Below are 19,852 nucleotides of genomic sequence, written 5' to 3' on the forward strand. Positions count from 1 at the left end.
TTCCATCAAGTCTATTGACGTACAAATGAATAAGACAGGCTTACCAAAAAAAGAAAAAAAAGAAAAAAGATCGGTCAGCTCTAAAATGGTGACCTGCATATTGCAGTGCACAGAGTCCATTAGATCTCACTGTATGCATCATAACTTATTGATATCAAGCGGTGAGGTCAATGGCAACCAGCCTACATTTGTAGAAGTAGCAATAGTCAGACAGGTGCAAGCTTTAATATGCAGCTGGCTTTGGCGAAGGTACTTTAGTGAGACTGCTGTGCATACACCAAATGGCACCCCCATATGACACACAGCCTAGAAAGTGTAGCTTCCCAAAAGAGCTGCAACAAGGTAATACTGCATCAAGGACGAAGGATCAAGGAACTCTTTCGGTGCCAGGGACATAGGACAGTGTGTGGTAGCACTATGGGGTTTCCTGTGCTTATTGTCACTTGCAGCATGCAAAGGGTTAAAGGTGCATGGTCCTGGTGTTTTAGTCGAATGCGTATGTGGGCGCCCGGCGCAAGTTTCCTATAGAGACCTACGCTATCGACTCCTCTTTAGCGCTTATGCTTTGGCCCACTTCCCTGAGTCTGAAGAAGTCCGATCCACTGTAGTCAGTGGTCCGACCACAGTTCGGCTCATGATTCGGCTGAGGGGGATGACAGCTTTAGCAAACTTCTTTTGTGATGTCATAATGACAAGCACATATGCACGCACCCTGGCATTATTACAGACTGCGCGATGCGCAGAGAAGACAATGAAGGCAACGTTACCTAGCAACACCTATGCACTTTACTCTTGATGACAGCTAAACTTCGGTAATCTTTGTATCAATGCTAAAGGTGATCGGCAGTATCATCAACAGCGCCCTCTACACTACCGGGACTATGCCCCTTTAAGACAGCTGTGTAAATTGTAACATACTGCGATCAAGTATTGCAGTAAAATGCATCATGTTTCAAGCCTGCTGATGACTACAGTACACCACGAGTTTGTTGCATGACAGCTACACAACTGCATGCTGCCAAAAAAAAAAAAAAAAGTATTGATGCACAGTCATGTGATCTTGATACGCATTGCCATTGGCTACATTCTAGAACTGCATCTCCTAATTCGAGTTAATGCGGATAATCCTCGACCATCGCTACAATCAAATTAATTAGCAATCGTACGAATCAGGAAAGGATGACCGCAGTATTTCAGTAATGGAATCACGACCAGGTGGCGCCACCGAAAAAAGCTAGCTCCGTCATAAATCAAGACTGACAGGACAGAGCAAACAGGCCTATGAAATGAAAGTGATGTTGTACGCTGCGGTGCATTGCAATGGGAAGAAATGGATTTTGTAAATTGGTTGATGGACACCGCTCTCTCTGGTTGAGTGGTTCATTGAACTGGCTTCATCTTCCCCGAGGTATACACGCCATATGAGGTCATCTGTAGAAATTTCTATGGCAATGCGAGATGTTTCCCCCATACACTGACTCTACAATCTAATGGACTTCCACAAATACCCAGGCACTGTGACACACAGTGTAACTCATTATTTTGTATCATTCTTTTTTTAAGAGCAAATTGATCATAATCTTACTTCCAAGATACAGTGTTAACAGTATACACAATTCTTCAGCAGGGATTCAGAAATGCAGCATATGAGCCAGCCAATTTGCAGATGTGCTCTGTATTTTTGTTTTTGTAGATTCCTTTAGTGCTAATGTTTATTCAACATAGCACACTGATCTATATCTATCAATATGTGCATACATATGCTACAATTTTCTTGCTATTTAATTCATAACTCAATATCTGTACATGATAAATCTTGGGTTTATTCAAAACAGAATGATTCATCATACAATACAGGAAGTGATATTAAAATATGCTTGACAGGATGAAATTAATGCATAAATAGAGGATTACCTGGATTAAAAGATGACGGATAAAAGAGTAGACCGAAGAAATTTGTCAAACCAGTGCCCAGGAATTACCAAATAATATTGAGTAAATTAATAGTCATACCACAGTCTCAGGGAAGTCTAACTACACTGTTAAGTCTTATCTGCTCTGTATGTACTGTAAACAGAGCCCTATACCTCAGCCATTGTAGTAACAATACACTTTATTCAATAACCCTGGACCACTATGAAGCTGGGTTTGGGAGCATGCCAAGTTATACGGCGCTGGATCACACATATGGTTTGGTTCACACCCATATTTACACATCACTGAAAGAACTGAATCAACCGGGGAGCACATCAATATTATATCAATTTTGATGCCCATTTTCAAATATCAACTCGTGCAGCTGACACATCAGCTATATTTCCACTGCACAGAGAGATAATAAAAATGTACAATGACCAAATGAAGAATAGTTGAGTACTCGGCAGCTAGCGAGATAGGGAAAAAATAAATAAAATCAGTCAATATTGACATAATTGATGTGATGATTCATGCACTCCATACAATAAATCTTCCTTGGGTAGACAGCACTGCAAGACACTGGGGGGATGTTCAAGCATCATTTCCACCAACTACCCTCACGAGGGTGCCATTCAAACTGATTTTTAAAAAAAAAATCAAGGACATTATAGCTTTTGTGGAAAAAATATGGCTGAAATTTTCAAAGCCATAGTTAGCATGAACCTACGCCAAATGGTTGGATACGAACCTCATGATTGTTACCACAGTGTATCAGCAAAAGAATGGACAAGGACAGATAAAAAACTGCAGGCATCACATCACAACACTAAACAGCACAGCTTTTAATTTCCCCAAGTTCTGAAATCCACTTCCTAATGAAGTTCTGAAATCCACTTCCTAATGAATTTCTGACATTATCATAATTTTTTTCATTGCATTTATCATCACATTCGTAATAAAGAACAAATAAGAAGTAGACTTGAATAGGAGAGACCACATATGTAATGTACCCAACCTTGTCCGAAAATCAAAGATGAAACTTATTACAAACAAACACAGACAAGTACAAACATGATATATGTATTTTCAACATGACAGGTTGAACTGAGAACAGTCGAGTCTAAACACCCACCCCCCCCCCAAAAAAAAAAATAAAAAAAAAATATAAAAAAATATAAAAAAAATATAAAAAAATAAAGAAATATATGATAATACATAAAATATATGAATATCTTTATACCAGCTTTAAAAATCAAGCTTAACTAATCTATTGGGTACAATTTTCAATATCAACCTGCAATTTTTTCCCCCTCATGTAGGCTTTTAGATACACACATGCATACATACATACATACATACATACATACATACATACATTCATATTGATTTATTTCATCAAAACAAGAATGTAGCAGCCCTGAGGCTGAATTTCTTACCTTTTGTCTTTTCTGCCTGTCATAGTCTTTATGGTATTCTCCATCTCTGAAAGAATAGAGGCATTGTTCTCATTATCGTTACCACCAGTATCACTGTCACCATTTTCATTCTAATTATTAATAAGCAGAAGCTATGGAAGTAAATTCACAAACATACAAATCATCATTAGTACACTTAATACGATATCATATCAAAACTGATAACACTTTTCATTCAGTAAAGACTCATATTTAAACTTTTACAGAGAATGCAGAGAATGCAAGAATACAAAATGCTACTGAACTCATTACCATCACCACATATTTCTACTACTTGTATTATAATCATTATTATCATTGCTAACTACAACTACTGATATTACTTCATGTCTACTACTACAAGGCTGCAACTATTTTCATCATCATCACTATCTGGCATTATCATTGGGCACAGTTAGGTCAATTCACCATGGCTGAGGACTCACTTGTAATGTTTGAGAGCAAACGGTGATGGGGAAACCTTCATCTTCTTGCACAGCTTCTTGGCATCGCTGCAGACGAAGAATGAGAAAAATGGTTAAATAATAATAATGATATCATACCAAAGTGATCAGTAATACCGCGCTAAATTGGCGGCTGTGAGTCATGCACACAAAATCCCTCTTCAGAGGTAAACATTACAGTGAAACCTCGGTTCCATTTTCCTCTTATGATAGTACGACTTCAGAACAGAATATAACTGAATGATGTCATCAGCATCAAATTATTCTGGAGTTTTAGCAATGGCGGCTTGTGAAAGTAGACAAAGAGATAAGGTTGCATATTCACTGACAAGACGGTGTACCTTTATCACACTTCAACTGACGAGAGAATTGTGAGATAGCATATATATCACCAACTTTAATTTTGTGCAAGATTCTGATTGATATAAGTGTATCATTTAAACAACATGAGGAGCAGTTAACAGTTACACTTTGATCTTTTGCTCACTCTCCTACAATGTATCTGATATGCAAAATTCTACTTTCACTGTTCTGCTTGGTTGGCTTAACTTTATTCATTCTTGATGATGATGATAATAATAACAACAAATAACATTTATATAACACCTAATGAGGTCATTTCAATGCACATCGATGCAGAACAGTAATTAATGGTGAATTAAAATATGGAATGTCATAACCAATATTGTGATGTACAATTTTGTATACTGCCGGAAAGAGAAAACTGCTTGAATAAGTGAGTTTTGAGCACTGATTTCAACATGTCAACACTTTGAGCATTTTGAGTGTGGGAGGGAAGTTTGTTCCGAAAAACTGGAGCAATGACAGAAAATGCCCTGTATCACCAGTAATAGGTACAAATGCGAGACCCATTTTGCAGAGTAGAGGAAAAACAGAGAGATCAGGTTGAAGTAGAGGAGCGGCATTTTCTTTTAAATCATTACTGGTCCCACTCAAGGGAAACCAATGGGACATATTATCACTTTGATTCATTGACCATGCATGTCCTGACGCCCCCCTAGGGCATAATTTCTTTTTGTCTGCATTTAGATCAATGAGATACACATGTGTGGCATTTCAATTTTGGCACTTCAATTTGGGCATTTCAATCTTGCCATTTCAATTTGACAGAGCTGGGGCCGCCACTCCAGCTCTGACGTAGTGTCAGTGACTATTGTAACAACATGATATACCAATAATGAGCATACTTCATCATAGAGACAGACAGCACAATTATACATGCATTATGTCCTGAATTAATGATAACATTCATAATCATCATTATCATCATCACCATTATAATGACATAAAATATTATAAAATTCATGAATAAAAAAATCAACTGCTGTCTTCTTCTGTTTTTACCCCCACATATGCTGTCACAGTGAAAGAACACAGGAGTTAATGTCAAATGGATGGTATAATTGGTTGATGTGAGGATTCAGTTTTTAACTTTTTTGCGAGATACTTAGAAACCACTGTATAAAATGTTACACGGCATACAATAATTACAGGAATTCAAAGTTTATTTGCTAAAAATCGGTCTTGAAATGGCAGAGATATCCAAAAAACAAAGTAAAACAAAGCAATCCTAATAAAATGTGGGTTACACTTTCTATTAGGATTGCTTTGCTTTGGAACTCTCGGCCCTTTCAGCAACAATTTTCGTCAGATAAACTTTGAATTCCTCTCAGTATTACAATGCTCTTTTGTATTTCATAAGATGTTCCTCATTTATCATCAAAAGAGGTTAATAAGAGTTTCTCATTATTTGAATATAATACAATATATCATCAAAAAAGTTGGAAACCTGAAGCCCTATCTCAACCAAAATCATACCATCCCTTTAAGGATAACTGATGATGCATTGGCACCATCTTGATGAAGAGCTCCAGTATAGGGCCAATGATGCATGTATAAAATCAGAAAAACCCCAAATTTGTCCTGCAGTGGGATCACATTGATCACATGATTAAGAACTGACTTATGGGACATCAGGGCCCCATTTCATAAAAAGATATACAGCCTGTATATTAGGATGGCAACTCTTGCTGAAATGACAACTCTTGCTGGAATGGCAGCTTCCAATAGCAACAACCTATGAATCGGGAAGCTAGATTCTTGTCATTACCATGACAATTGCCATTCAAGCAAGAGTTGCTACATGTATCATATCATCTTTTTATTAATGGGTTCCAGATCTCATACTTGCAATAGTCATTACACAATTGACAAAGACAGATTGATCACTTCACATACAAAGTTACACCAGAGCTAATCACTACTAAAAAGAAAAACTTCTGACATAAGAAAGAGCATGGCATTTTGGTGAAAGTTGCTACAGTTTGTAGGTAACTGTACACACTCCACCAGAAATATCATCAGAATATTACAGACTTATTAAAGTGAAATTTTTCCAATTTCACATGAAGATTGTGGCATCAACATGCAATAAGAATACCCACTGCAGAATTGGATTCTTTGTTTGTTTTTGTTTGTTGTTTTGTCATTTGGCTTCTACTAACTGTTTGGGTTCTTCCCCATAGCCAAAACACAAAAAAGGGAGCAACTCACTGGCTAGGCTCTTGTTAATATCATGCTTGCAGCAGACTTCTAACCAACAGCGCATGCATATCATGGCAACAAAATTTGTGCCTTTTTTTTTATGTGCTCTCAACTCATACTTATTCATTGCAGTGTGAAAAACAAGGTCACACATTTACACTGTTCATGTAGCAACTTTGAACCTTGTAAGTGTACATGGCAATCATTCCCAGTGAGAATGATCCTAAAATTAAGATCTAAAACAGCAGGAATTGCAGGTAATGCTCCACGAACAATATCACAAGAGATGATATTGTGAGAGACAGAGATTAGCAAAGAAACCAGATATGTACTGCGTGTATTTTAGTGTCAACATTTCTGTGCTGAAGGTCTGTTTTGCCATTGTATCACATTAAAAGGAATGGTACAGTATTGGTGGAGATGAGAAATGGGCTTTTAACTTTTTGCGAGAAACCAAGAAAACACTTATGATATAGTACAGGACAGAACATACCATTTTAAGAGGAATTAAGAGGAAAAAGTTTATTTGATGAAAATCGGGTTTGGAATAACTGAAACATCCAAAAACAAAGTAAAACAAAGCGATTGTAATAAAGTGTGGGTCCCACACTTTATTAGAATCACTCTTTTTTTGATATCTCAGCCATTTCAAAACCAATTTTCATCAAATAAACGTTGAATTCCTCATAGAATTACATGCTCTTTCATATTTCATAAGAGGCTTCTCATTATCTCACCAAAAAATGTTAGAAACCTGAAATTAGTTCTCAACCAAAACTATACCATCCCTTTAACATCCAGTAGAACATGAGAAGCGCAGTGCTCTCTAGAAAGGTACAATAAATCTCTGCAATCTGCCTACATCAAAGTAAACATATTTCACCTTGCATTGAAAACATACAATGTAGGTGTCAGCTAAATGCTGCTAGTATAGTCTTAATTTCAGACTTATTGCATTTCCTCAAGTACCAGTACTACATTTTACATGCCTTCAAGTTCAGAAGCAGATTTGAAAAATGACGAATTTATAGAGTAAACAATCACCAAAAGGTCTCACAAAAAGGGACAATTTCTTCTAACATCTGTGATGAGATACAGATTCTAGAAGACATGGCTGTTATCAGGAGAGTCTAACAAAATAAAATGAAAAAAAAAATCAAGCAAGCAATTGAGCAGCATGCACAAAGACCAATAGTGTCGATAAACACGTAGATATCTGGCCGAGTGTCAACAAATTTTGCACAAACAGCAGCAGGTGACAATACGCATTTGATGCGACAAATGTGTCGCTTTTAATGGCAAGGCTTGACATGACAGTCCATGTCCCTGCCCTTTAGGGGGGAAATTTCCAAGAAAAATTTGGCTTCAAAGGCTCGAGGAAAATATGCCAAGTCATCTATAATATTATCTCAAACAGACAAGCTGAGAATACAGAATTCCTTCAAATTACATTGTTAAAATAAAATCAACATTATCAGGCCTGTGTGAAGTCATTCAGAATTCAATTAAAGGACAAGTCCACCTTCATATACATAAGGATTGAGAGAATGCAGCAATATTAGCAGAACACATCAGTGAAAGTTTGAGGAAAATTGGACAATCCATTCAAAAGTTACGAATATTTTAAGTATCTGCACAGTCACTGCTGGAAGAGAAGACTACTACAGTGTATGATGTCACATGCGTACAACTATATAAGGAAAATAAAAAGAGAATTTCACAAAATTTTACTTTTTGAATAAAGTGCACATTTCTTCGACTTGCTACTGGCGTATGTTAAGGGTAACATTATTCCCCCTGCCTTCTGAAAGAGAGAAGTCAAGTGTTCTTTTGTTATGCGAGAAAAATGGAAATATGTTGGATTTTCTTTATTCTTTCTTTATATCGTTGTACTCATGTGACATCACAAGTTATAGTAGTCTTTTCATCCAGCCGTGACTGAGCAGAAACTTTAAAAATTCATAACTTTTGAACTGATTGTCCAATTTCCCCCAAACTTTTACTGATGTGTTCTACAAATATTGCTGCATTCACTCAACCCACATGTCTATGAAGGTGAACTTGTCCTTTAACAACATTTTTCCAATATAACTCAGTCCATGTACACAAGTAAACATTAATTAGAATTTTAACAAGTGAAAACACAATGAATGTATCATCAAATTCAGACAGAAAATAAGAAAGTTGTGAAATATGTTTAAAACGTCTTCCTGGCAAGTTACGGAATTAGATGTACAATGTACATCAACTTTTCTATGTTTTCCCACGCAAGTGATAAAGGTCACAGTCACTCACAATATAAATAAAATGATTTCATACTGTCATGATTCTATTACTAAGTAGTCTCCAAATTGCTTACAGACAAATCTTCACTGAATTTGGTTTGTTTGTTTATTTGTAGGTCAAATTTGAGTTTGAGAAGAAGAAAGTATTCAATTTGGGAAAATTCTTACAGAGCTGTGAAAAGTTATCAGTTTAATAGCAATTATGACTGCAGTAGTCAACTCAACAGAGAATTTGCTTTTGGTCAAATTTTGATGAAACTTATACTGTTCTGTTTGACATTTCTCTTCTTAGTATAAAGCTGGATTTAACACAGAATGGAGTCCCCCCCCACACACACACACACCCTTAAAAATTTAGAATTTCCAGCTACTGACTCATAAAATTATGTATTTCTGAGATTTAAAAAAAAATCCCTTCAAAAATATTGAGGCTATGTTACATCAGACCAATTGAATACATGATAATCATCTGAGAAGAGTGTGAAATCAACGCTTACTGCTGCCAGATGTAGAGGTATATCTTACCCACAATACAGTTGCAATTTATACTCCTGAGCAAGTGAGCAAAAGATCGAAATTCCATGTTAAAGGGTGTGTACAGTTCTGGTCGAAGTGAAAATTTAGCCTTGAACATTTTACAAGATATTCAGAAACCACTCTATGAGATGTCAAAGAGCATGCAGTTCTAAGGGGTATCAAAAGTTTATTTGATGAAAATCGGTTTTGAAATGGCTGAAATATCCAAAAACAAGGTGACACAAAGAGATTCTAATAAAAGTGTGGCATGTCGCCTTTTATTATTATCACTCTTTTTGATATCTCAGCCATTTGAAAACCAATTTTCATCAAATAAGCATTGAATCCTTCTTAGAATTACATGCTTTTTCATATTTCATATGAGATTTCTCATTATCTCACTTAGGAATGTTCAAAACATGAATCCCCACCTCAACCAGTACTGTACAGTCCCTTTAAAGAGTAAAAAGTATCTTTAAAACATTAGAATAAGGCATCTTGCAGGTAGGAAGGCACACTGAATTAAAATACAATGTATGCAAACTGTGCAGAATACAGACACACACACACACACACACACAAACACACACACACACACACACACACACACACACAAGACAGGGCTGCAGCTAATGGGTTATTAATGGCTCCTGACAGACATGATGGTAGTAATCAAACAGTGATGAATGGGATGCCGTGATTCACAAGGCACCAAGTCTGTGGCCCCAGCCACTAGCCATCAGATAGCATTGATAGTGCATTAATCGATGCTCAACTCTTCTGTTTTAGTCTCTTTAATATGCTTTCACATATACTGTATTTATATTTTCAAACAATGAATGATTAATTGCTGTTTTGCCACATCAAATATTATATCAAATTAGTTTGAGACCTCCTTTTTAATGTCTGAATTTGGAGAAAGGAATAAAAAAATGACAACAATGTAGCAATAATGAATAAAAAGTTATCAAAAAAATAAAACTTACATGTGTTATTCACATCGTCTCAAAAGTTCAGTTGGATTCATACCTATGACATCTCACAGTAACTTGATATTATAACAGTAGTCCTGTTTCATTGTCTTCACTATCAACTGTTCCTTCATTTGTTTGCTATTTGTTTAAATACTCCCTATTATAAGCACTTGACAGAATAATACACAGACATTGCCTACGAGGTATGAACTTAGGTGTAAAAATATTAAACTTGAAAGCCTAGAGGGAGTTATATTTTCCCCGACACACATAGAGCTGGGCCAAAACATTTAATAACTCCCAAGTGTTAAATTACAGCAATATCGCCCCAATAGATGAGGCAATATTTGTTACATTTAATATGGTCTACATAAATACACAACATTTCACTCTAGCCCCATTGGCACTTGATCAAATTCTGGAATTAATGTATAATACCTTGAATGCAATTCATAGAGATTTTGATCCATGCTGCGTAAGCCACAACTGCATTTCGACAAAACACAAAATGTCAGTATTTATGAAGACCATTTACTATTTCTTGAACAACAGCATCTTCAATCAAATGCAAGAGTTTTCTCAAACATGATAGTCTTCCAAAATCAGTCTTACTTTCCTAAATTTATATAGTGAAATCATTTAATTGTAAATTTGTTTACTTAGCCTATGGGTTTATTCATTTCCTTTTGCTGTATTGAAACTACATCAAGCCATATTACTCGCACTACCACTATCTCTTGTTTTGGCCTTTATCACATCCATACAATTGCCCAGGAATTTGAGAGAGAGAAAGAAAAACCAAAAAACCATATGGAATCTTGAGTGTGTCAGCCACTTAATCCACTAAGTCATGTACAATTATCAGCAACCACGAAACTCTCCCAATGAAAGTGGACAAGACTCTATAAAAGTGAAACACATGCTATGCATGGTTGAACACTGAGAGGATGTATTCCCATCATAAATTATCATTAGTCAAATCTAGATTGGGGACTTCATCAAAGAAGGGCCCTTTGGTATCCCCCACCCCCTCCCCACCCCCCATTTCAATTCCCTGGTACACACTCCTTTGTCCTTGCAACAGATGAGGGGAAGCATGAGTAATACCTCTTCCTCCTCATGTTGTAGTGGCTCAGAAAACCGTTTCCCCATCTTGAATGTATTGCTTCAGAACCACACATGCAACGCAGGAAATTGAATGAGAAGTGTCCTGTTGCTTCAAATATCTTTCAAAATGAGCGTACAGTGGAACTCTGTTGTTCTTTGATTACATCATGACACAGTGTAATCACTAGCACGGGAAACAGAGATTTTGTACCCTTTTATCTTACGCCAAGAATTTAAAACAAAGGCTGAAACTAAAGCCTGATCCTCATTGTATACAAGCTCAGATCATGCAAGCACACAAGACAATTATCAAAGAACAACTGTCTAATTGGAGTGAATCCTTTTTTCAAGAGACTATGGCCCTATACATGAGGTAGTGTTCAAAGCTTTCTCCATCTTAGAACGTTCAATGAAAAACACAACAGAACTCACTATCAATTGACAGAACGTTTACAGTTATCACTTTGAACATATCAGTGAAACTTCTTAGCATGACATAAGCTTCATAAATGTGTTTGTAGCATATTCTTCTTGCCCAAAGTGTTCTACGAAAGATTTAAATTGCACGTCTCCTATATGACCACAGTAGAAATAAAGAAATAGAACAATGAGATCGTTGACACATTTGCTCTTGCGACAATTGCTCTGGTCTTATTTTCTCCAAGGACTTAATAGGGTTAGGAGTTAGGCTTGTGATACGGTTTAAGGTTTAGTTCGATGTGAGGACTTGGATTAGGATTATGATTACAGTGTATGTTTGTGGGTAGAATTTATCTTTGGCTTTAAGGGGATGGCTAGTAACTGATCAGTGGGAATCTGTGGAAATGCTGGGAGATGACTGTTCCAATCCTTATGGGATCATTCAAGAGTTCATTGTATATCTATTGTTGTGTGAAAATGATTTGCTTCAGAACGGTCTCATATTCAAGTATAATGTGCAGATCAATGCTCCGTCACTGACCAGGGATGCTAACCTGGAAGCATTAAACTGCACATTACTTGAATATGAGACCATTCTGAAGCAAATCATTTTCACATAACAATAGATGAGCTCTTGAATGAATCCCATAAGGATTGGAACAATCATCTCCCAGCATTTCCACTGATTCCCACTGATCAGTTACTAGCCTTCCCCTTTAAAGGACAAGTTCACCTTCATAAACATAAGGATTGAGAGAATGTAGCAATATTAGTAGAACACATCATTGAAAGTTTGAGGAAAATCAGACAATCCGTTCAAAAGTTATGAATTTTTGAAGTTTTTGTGCAGCACTCGCTGGATGAGAAGACTACTGCAGTGTATGAATAACTTAGATGTCACATGCGTACAACAATATAAGGAAAATATTAAGAGAATTTCACAAAATTCTATCTTTTGAAAAAAGTACACATTCCTCTGAATCGTTACCGACAAATGTTATGGGTAATATTATTCCCCCTGCCTTAAGAAAGAGGCAAGTCAAGTGCTCTTTTATTATGCGAAAAAAGTGAAAATGTGTTGAATTTACTTTTACATTTTCTTTATACTGTTGTACGCATATGACTCACAAGCTGTAGTAGTCTCCTCATCCAGCGGTCCCAACACAGAAAATTAAAAAAATCATAACTTTTGCATCGATTGTCCAATTTTCCTCAAACTTTCACTGATGTGTTCTACTAATATTGTTGCATTTTCTCAATCCTTATGTTTATGAAGGTGAACTTGTCCTTTAAGGTTTAGTTTGATGTGAGGACTTGGATTAGGATTATGGTTATGTTTGTGGGTAGAATTCATCTTTGGCTTAATAGCGTGCATACATTTCATGTCAGCACTTGTCACTGGAGCAAATGCCACGAAACCATGAGACCGCTATGCACAGCTGACTGGGATACCTTCACTTCTCATGCAATCACTGTATCCACCACAAAATCATACCCTTTCATTTACATTTTCATGATATAAACAGATTGAGCACTGACCGAGAACTGACCTTCAATCAACTCTGAATGAAGGGACAACACAAAAACATAATCCTTTTGCACCCTTTGGGCAGAGGTAGAAAAAAAAAAAGCAAAAGAGAACCCAAACGGTAGAGCATGGAATGAGCTGTTACTGTATCACGTAATAATGATAATAACAATGCAAATGTCTGTAAACATGTAGTTTCTATACCATCAAATGTAAATCTGCGATTTCCCACAAACGTACCTGCAGTCAACAAACAAGAGGGTAGCAAGTCCTTTCAGCTCTGCTGCTGCATCGCTGTAAATATCCATCCAGCTATCAGCAGCTTTGGCTAGTCAAAATAAGAAAATAAAATATCATTAGGATTTTGAGACGAGTTGACCTCCATGGAGATGGAAATATCGTCAAATTGTATAGCAAGAAAGGTAAAACTATTTGAAGAAATAAAATGGCTGAGTATTCACTCATCTGATCATTCTTACTACATTAAACTTTCCTTCATCTCACACAAACAAACTCACACACATACAAAAAATATTAAGTAAACTATAAAAGAGCAATAACACAAAACTTTATTGACATCAGAGTTCAAAGGTATAGAAACTTAAAAGGATAAAAGTCATGCAATAAATGTTTCTCATAGATCAGAGCAATGATTGCAATACATTTTAATACTTTATCAGAGTCTATTGAAATGTAAAATAAATAAAAAATAGTTTTTATATATTTTTCTCTAAAGATGATAAAAAGTACATAATAAAATAATGGCTGGGAGCTGCATGGCATTATACACCAAGAGAAGGTGTGGAGAGAGCTTTTTATTGTCATCTTTGATATCAAATATTGGCCAAACTTTGTTTTGTTGGACTTGATGATTTAAAGGGAAATGTATCGGAAAGAGAACAAGTTTTGAATTATAAGAACATTAAAATCATGCAACATAGGTCTGGTAATCATCATTACACCCTTTTTTTGTTTAAAAACAGCAAGCAACAATATTTATAAACCCAAGCCCATCCCCCCCCCCCCAAAAAAAAGGAAAAAAGAAAAGAAAAGGGGCACAAATGACAGCAAGTCAGTTGATGTTACATGATTCACAGCTAGGCTCCGTGGCTGCATGAAATGTTATGCTTGACTCTTTACAAGTACAAAAGAAAGAAAATTCTAAAATATCGAACAAAATTCTAGAAATGAGGCAGAGTGACAGGCCGACAGCAAAGAAACTTTTTTAGAATTACCTTACAAGGACGACTCGGCTACCATTTTACAACCAAAGGTAAAAATCCCACTCCAAAACTTTGCTTCTCGTCTTGTCTACAGTTGGGGATCATATGTTTAGCTGATACTTACCATTCGAGGAGTAGAGTACCATGACATTATTGTGTGTCCTTAACTCCTTCTTCATCTCTTTTATGTCACTCACATCGGTGACAAACCGGCGGTTGGAGTTCTTCTTTGCCTGCGTGATTGCTGCTTGTATCTACCATTATAATTTGTGAAACATTAGATAGAAAAAAAGACGAGACACATAATGAGCATTGGCTGCTTATTAAATCACTCCACTGTGCCATTGTGTACATGTGTCTTTTTTTTAATGAAATATGGCAAATACCTGTGACATCCAGGGGTTCTTACCTTTTGTGCTTCAAAATATAATCTTACACAGACAACAATCTAGCAACTTTCTTGTCTAAGACTGCAAATATATGATTTCCAATTAAGATAAATTTCAAATCCCAAGATGTAAAAGTGGATTTTTCGTGTGTATTTTATGCAACTAGAACAAGCACACACAAACACGCACACACACACACACACACCAAAAAACAAACAAAACAAAACAAAACAGGTGAATACTTTTTGTTTCCTAATCCTGGATATATTTAAACCAGTCTTGTTTAGCTCCTCAGAATTAAATACAAAATTCTCTTACTCAACGTCAACAGAGCATGAAAAATTACTTGTGCGAAAAATATCCACTTTTTCACTTTCAGTAAATTGTACAACTAGTTAATTCATGGCACTTAATTTACATTACCTCCTGAGATAGCTTGTTGACATTAAAAGCAGAAGCAGGAGAGAGCTAAGTTTCAAAACTACATGTAGCTAGATTTGCATGGTGTGAAAGTGATTTATGAGGATTATGAATAGACTAGAGCTATGTTGTGCATTCAGCATTGTCCATTGAAAAAGACCTTCTCAACGTTATTCAACTGATTTGTAATTGCATTTTTTCCTGTTATGCAGATATAATCTATACATTCTACTACTTTCTAGTAACACCTGAAAACATTCCGACAACATGAACAGTATTCTAATGAACACGACGACGCGCGAAGCTTGGAAGTACTCGTAAACTGCAGCTATATCGGACATCGCGAGTTGCACTCCCAGCAACTTCCCCATCATGAAGGAGGCGGGTGCCGATGCGATGCGACGAGTCTGTTGTGGTCCACCTGCTCAAGCGCGTACGATAAACTCGACCCGTCTACCAAGTTCTAGAATGTCAATTTTGCGCATATAATATCACCCCATATCGACAATTTCCGTTGCAAAACAACTAGTTTACTTTGAATGAGCTGCAAACGTGAAAACAAGTGTGACAACTTACCAAAAGTACAGCTACAATGCACGTGGTCACGCCACGGGAGAAGCACCTCGGAAACTTCGCCATTTTCGTTGTGCCACGTAATACTGTGGTCCGCATACCCGCATACATAACACACAGTTGGTACGAATAGCCTCGACGTCGCTGCTATTTTGTCCCAATGCACCACCCCATCCACTACAACCTGCCCAAGACAGACTGTGCGTGCTGCTCTGGAGAAGGTAGGGGCGGGGCATACCGTTCTTTTCAACGTTTCGCGATATGGTTTCACTCCACCCTTTATTGTCAAGGGGGAAAAAAAGTGAAGTTCACAAGCTCAACACAATCACTGCGCTACCAAAAAGAATTGGGAGGGGGCGGGGGGAGGGGAGTTACGGTCCTCCCCCACATATACTAAGTACACGCAGTCCCTTTCTGTAATTTCGTTGTTTTTAGAAAAAGAAAAAGAAACAGAAGAACGACAGAAGATCAAGAAGAAAGAGACAAGGAAGAAAAGAAAAAGAAAAGGGCAGGTGTCATTAACATTGGAAGAAGTCAAAGAAGGAAAGTTGGACAAACTAAACAAAAGAAGGGAAGAGGAGGAGGAAAAAGAAAAATGGGGGAAGTGAAATTAAAGGACAAAAAAGAAGGAAGGAAATTGGAAGAGAAACAGAAACGGCAATGTAGCATCATGTTTTTGATGGTTAACGAGTTTGTGACTTTGTCACTGTATATTATCGAAGATACAGTGTGTATGGTTATACAGGGTATAACTTGGTTTGCATATGTGTAGGCCCTACAAAACAAAACAAATCAAAACAAAAAAAAAATAAACAAAAACCCGCAACTCTATATAGGGTTGGTTCTTAATACTTGTGCTGAACGGTTAAATTCGTTTTTGCGGGATAAGGTCGCTTGTTATTTAGAATGACAAAGTTCACGTTGGCTCCTATCATTGATAGTGTGTTTCGATAGGAATAATGAGGTGTCATCAACACTTTTGATTAGACTGATAAATGCGCCATTTCAAAGCTTCCATTGGTTTCACAATTCACAAATGCAAAAAGTGGCATTGGTCACAACCACGTCGTCTATAGAGGTACAGGTGGCTGTGTAGTTGCCAGGCATGGAATTACACTGCAAGTCTTCACTAAAAGACTTCCCTTTTGTTGGAAACAAAATGTATTCTTCGTAACACATAAAATTTGGTATTACTATAGCAACGATGAGTAGGAAAAGAGATTACAGGTGCTAAAATAGTATTGTGTATGTGTATATGTATGTGTGTGTGTGTGTATGTACGTGTGTGTGTTGTCTGTGTGTGTGTCCCATGTATTTATAAGCCTACACAAAGGGTGAGCTGTGAAGTCACAACATCATCATGTGCTTCTTCTTGTGTGTAATATATAGCTGTGGCCCAGGGCCACTAAAAAAATTGTGTTGGACCACCAATTGGCGGCCTGATCGGGCAACTAAGATTCAGAAAATGATTGTCTCGCTTGCAATTTATTTTGCTACATGCTTTTTCTCCATCAAATCCATTAAAATTTCGAATTTAGTGGCCCAAATGGGACCACCAGACAATAAAGTCAGTGCCGAGCCCTGTTTGTGGTGAATGAAAAATTGAAACATTTAGAATACCAAAATTTTGATATATTCCGATTTTGATGAAATTTTGTCAGCATACTTTTAGTCTGATTTTATTGCTTTTATCCTTATGTATAGGGCCTACCGGTAGTCAACTTGAACACTCTTAAAACATCCGAGTCAGAACTGACCCGGAACTGGGTCCGTTGGGGTCATACACCGTTCCGGGTCAAAAATGACTTGGAATTTGGTTATGAAGACCCCGAATGGGGTCACCCTGACCCAATTCATGACTCTGAATGGGTCATATGTGACCCCATTCCATGTCATTTCGGACCCGGAACGGTGTATGACCCCAACGGACCCAGTTCCGGGTCAGTTCTGACTCGGATGTTTTAAGAGTGAACATGCATGGCGTAGAATGTCACTCTGAATTTTGCCACACAACAAATGGTGACCAGCACTGAAATAAATCATGCGATGTTCAATGTAATACTCCTTTGTAGCCACTGAATTTGCTGCTTTAGATAGATGTGACGAATTTGTTTCACGATCAGCAAATACGGCGTCACCTTTGAATCTACCGTGATAGTATAGCTGTGAGATATTTATTATAATATTTACTTTCAACTTTGGACGGCTCCAAAATATATCACCCCATGTTTTCTCATTTTGACTTTTGCATAACAAATCAATGCACAGAACAGAAGAACGTATAGGATCAGCAATTTATGGGGTGTTATGGGTTACATTATTTGATTTGCACATAATGATATTGATCACACTCCACGTAGATTAGGTGATACCTCTACCTCGGAAATCTGAAGATCCTTGTTGACCTGTGGGTTACAGCTCTTCACTAAATATGGATCTTTTATATGTCATTACATTTTTATGTGTGTAAAAAAAAAAGTCATCATTTACATGAAGTCATCAAGCTTAATGGACTCATTTTTAGCATTACCTGCAGTCAGCATGATTTGATATGGCAGGGGTTGAACGTTTTCATCATGTTCATAATATGCAAAATGTTGTTATCCGATGACATCGTGTTTCATCTTATTTAAAGTAGGCCTACGTGCATGGTTCCAGCATTAGTAGCTGAGTTATTATTGTTTCGTAGAGCATGACATTGTAACTGTATCTTCTACTTTCGAATCTCAGGTGGTTTACACCATCAACATGAACGACGTATTCACTGCACAGATACTAGACAGATGATGGGAGAGCATATAGACCTTTTTTTTTTTTTTGTTCAAAACTGTTCGAAAGTACGTTTGTTTCTTATCTACCGAATACAGTATGTACTTTAGCAGAGATACATCGCAAGATATACTTGGAAAGTTGAACATATTGAAGAGTGATTAACAAAATTTAATACATCTTATCGGCATTTTTCTGGAAATGTACACCTACACCGCGAACATGTTTGTTGGCATTACAGTCTAGAAATTAGACTAGCTCACCTGCTGCTGGCTCTGATGACGTCATTAATCAGCGCGCGATTTCGAAGTCTTTGATGATAACGGTTCGCTCGTCTTGGACGACTTTGCATTTGCTTTCAAGATATCGCACACTGCCTTCTCGTGAGTGGTTTTACAGGAAATGTAAGTATGTAATACGTCAAGTCTTGAAAAAAGGAATATGTAGAAGGCAGCAAGGCATGTGATTTGAGGGGTTGATAAAGAGGGTTTCTTTTGAGCAGAGGAAAAGACGATGCTATTGAGGCGACAGTGTAGTGTGTAGCCCCACGTGTAATATTTGGTGTTAGTTATTGTTTAATGGGCAAGCACTGCACTGTCGAGCTGTCCGGTCCTATCCTCGAAGCAGTCAAAGTCAAGCGAGTAGGCCTACTACTACGTCTTTAATACGTCTGTGTATGTGGTGTATGATGCATGATGGATGATTGAGGGTATGTTTGAGTGTCTAATACATCGACACCCTAATGTTTTCTATCAATAGAAACTTAAAATATGACACAATTTTCCTGCAATTTTACTCACATGTTGGAAAAAACACTCCGAATTGTTAAAGCCATAAAACTGTATGTGTAGACTGTAGTTGTTTTTTACATGTACGTGCAATGTTATGATTAGAACAGAGCTAGAGAGAGGTGTCGGTTTCAATGTAGAGCAGACTACAGTGTCGCATTGTTGGTCACCTACCATGCCACCTCTATCATCACCCTGAGGATATGAAGTTTGTTTATTGTAAAAGTATAACTTTATAAGACAAGTTTACTGGTAGAGTCTACCTAAAGTTTTGCCTCAAATATGCCATATATTTACTGCAGTTTCGAATCCCATGGCCGCCCGCCCCTGCCCTATTGATTCTGAAATTCCAGTTGACTCCACAGAACCTACATGTAGTGTGTTTTGCAGCAGTGAGGTCTATGCAATTGCAGCAGTGAGGTCTATGCAGCAGTGAGGTCTATGCAACTGCAAATGCAAA

The 19,852-nt window shown here is 37.1% G+C and overlaps 1 protein-coding gene across 1 annotated transcript in view; it reads right to left on the minus strand.

The window, feature by feature from the left end:
• LOC139736480 (protein disulfide-isomerase A5-like) overlaps positions 1-15,967 on the minus strand; it is a 47,180-nt gene extending 31,213 nt beyond the window's left edge. The window contains exons 1-5 of the mRNA XM_071647231.1: positions 15,839-15,967; positions 14,578-14,707; positions 13,471-13,558; positions 3,818-3,883; positions 3,354-3,399 (exon numbers count right to left, since the gene is read on the minus strand). Coding sequence (XP_071503332.1) covers positions 3,354-3,399; positions 3,818-3,883; positions 13,471-13,558; positions 14,578-14,707; positions 15,839-15,946 — 438 coding nt within the window. The 5' untranslated portion in view covers positions 15,947-15,967. The remainder of the gene's footprint in view (positions 1-3,353; positions 3,400-3,817; positions 3,884-13,470; positions 13,559-14,577; positions 14,708-15,838) is intronic.
• Positions 15,968-19,852: the final 3,885 nt, after the last annotated feature.

Source organism: Diadema antillarum, unplaced genomic scaffold, assembly GCF_040938485.1.
Source record: "Diadema antillarum isolate AM-2024a unplaced genomic scaffold, OU_Dant_1.0 seq00000649_RagTag, whole genome shotgun sequence".
In the NCBI taxonomy this organism is placed as follows: domain Eukaryota; kingdom Metazoa; phylum Echinodermata; class Echinoidea; order Diadematoida; family Diadematidae; genus Diadema; species Diadema antillarum.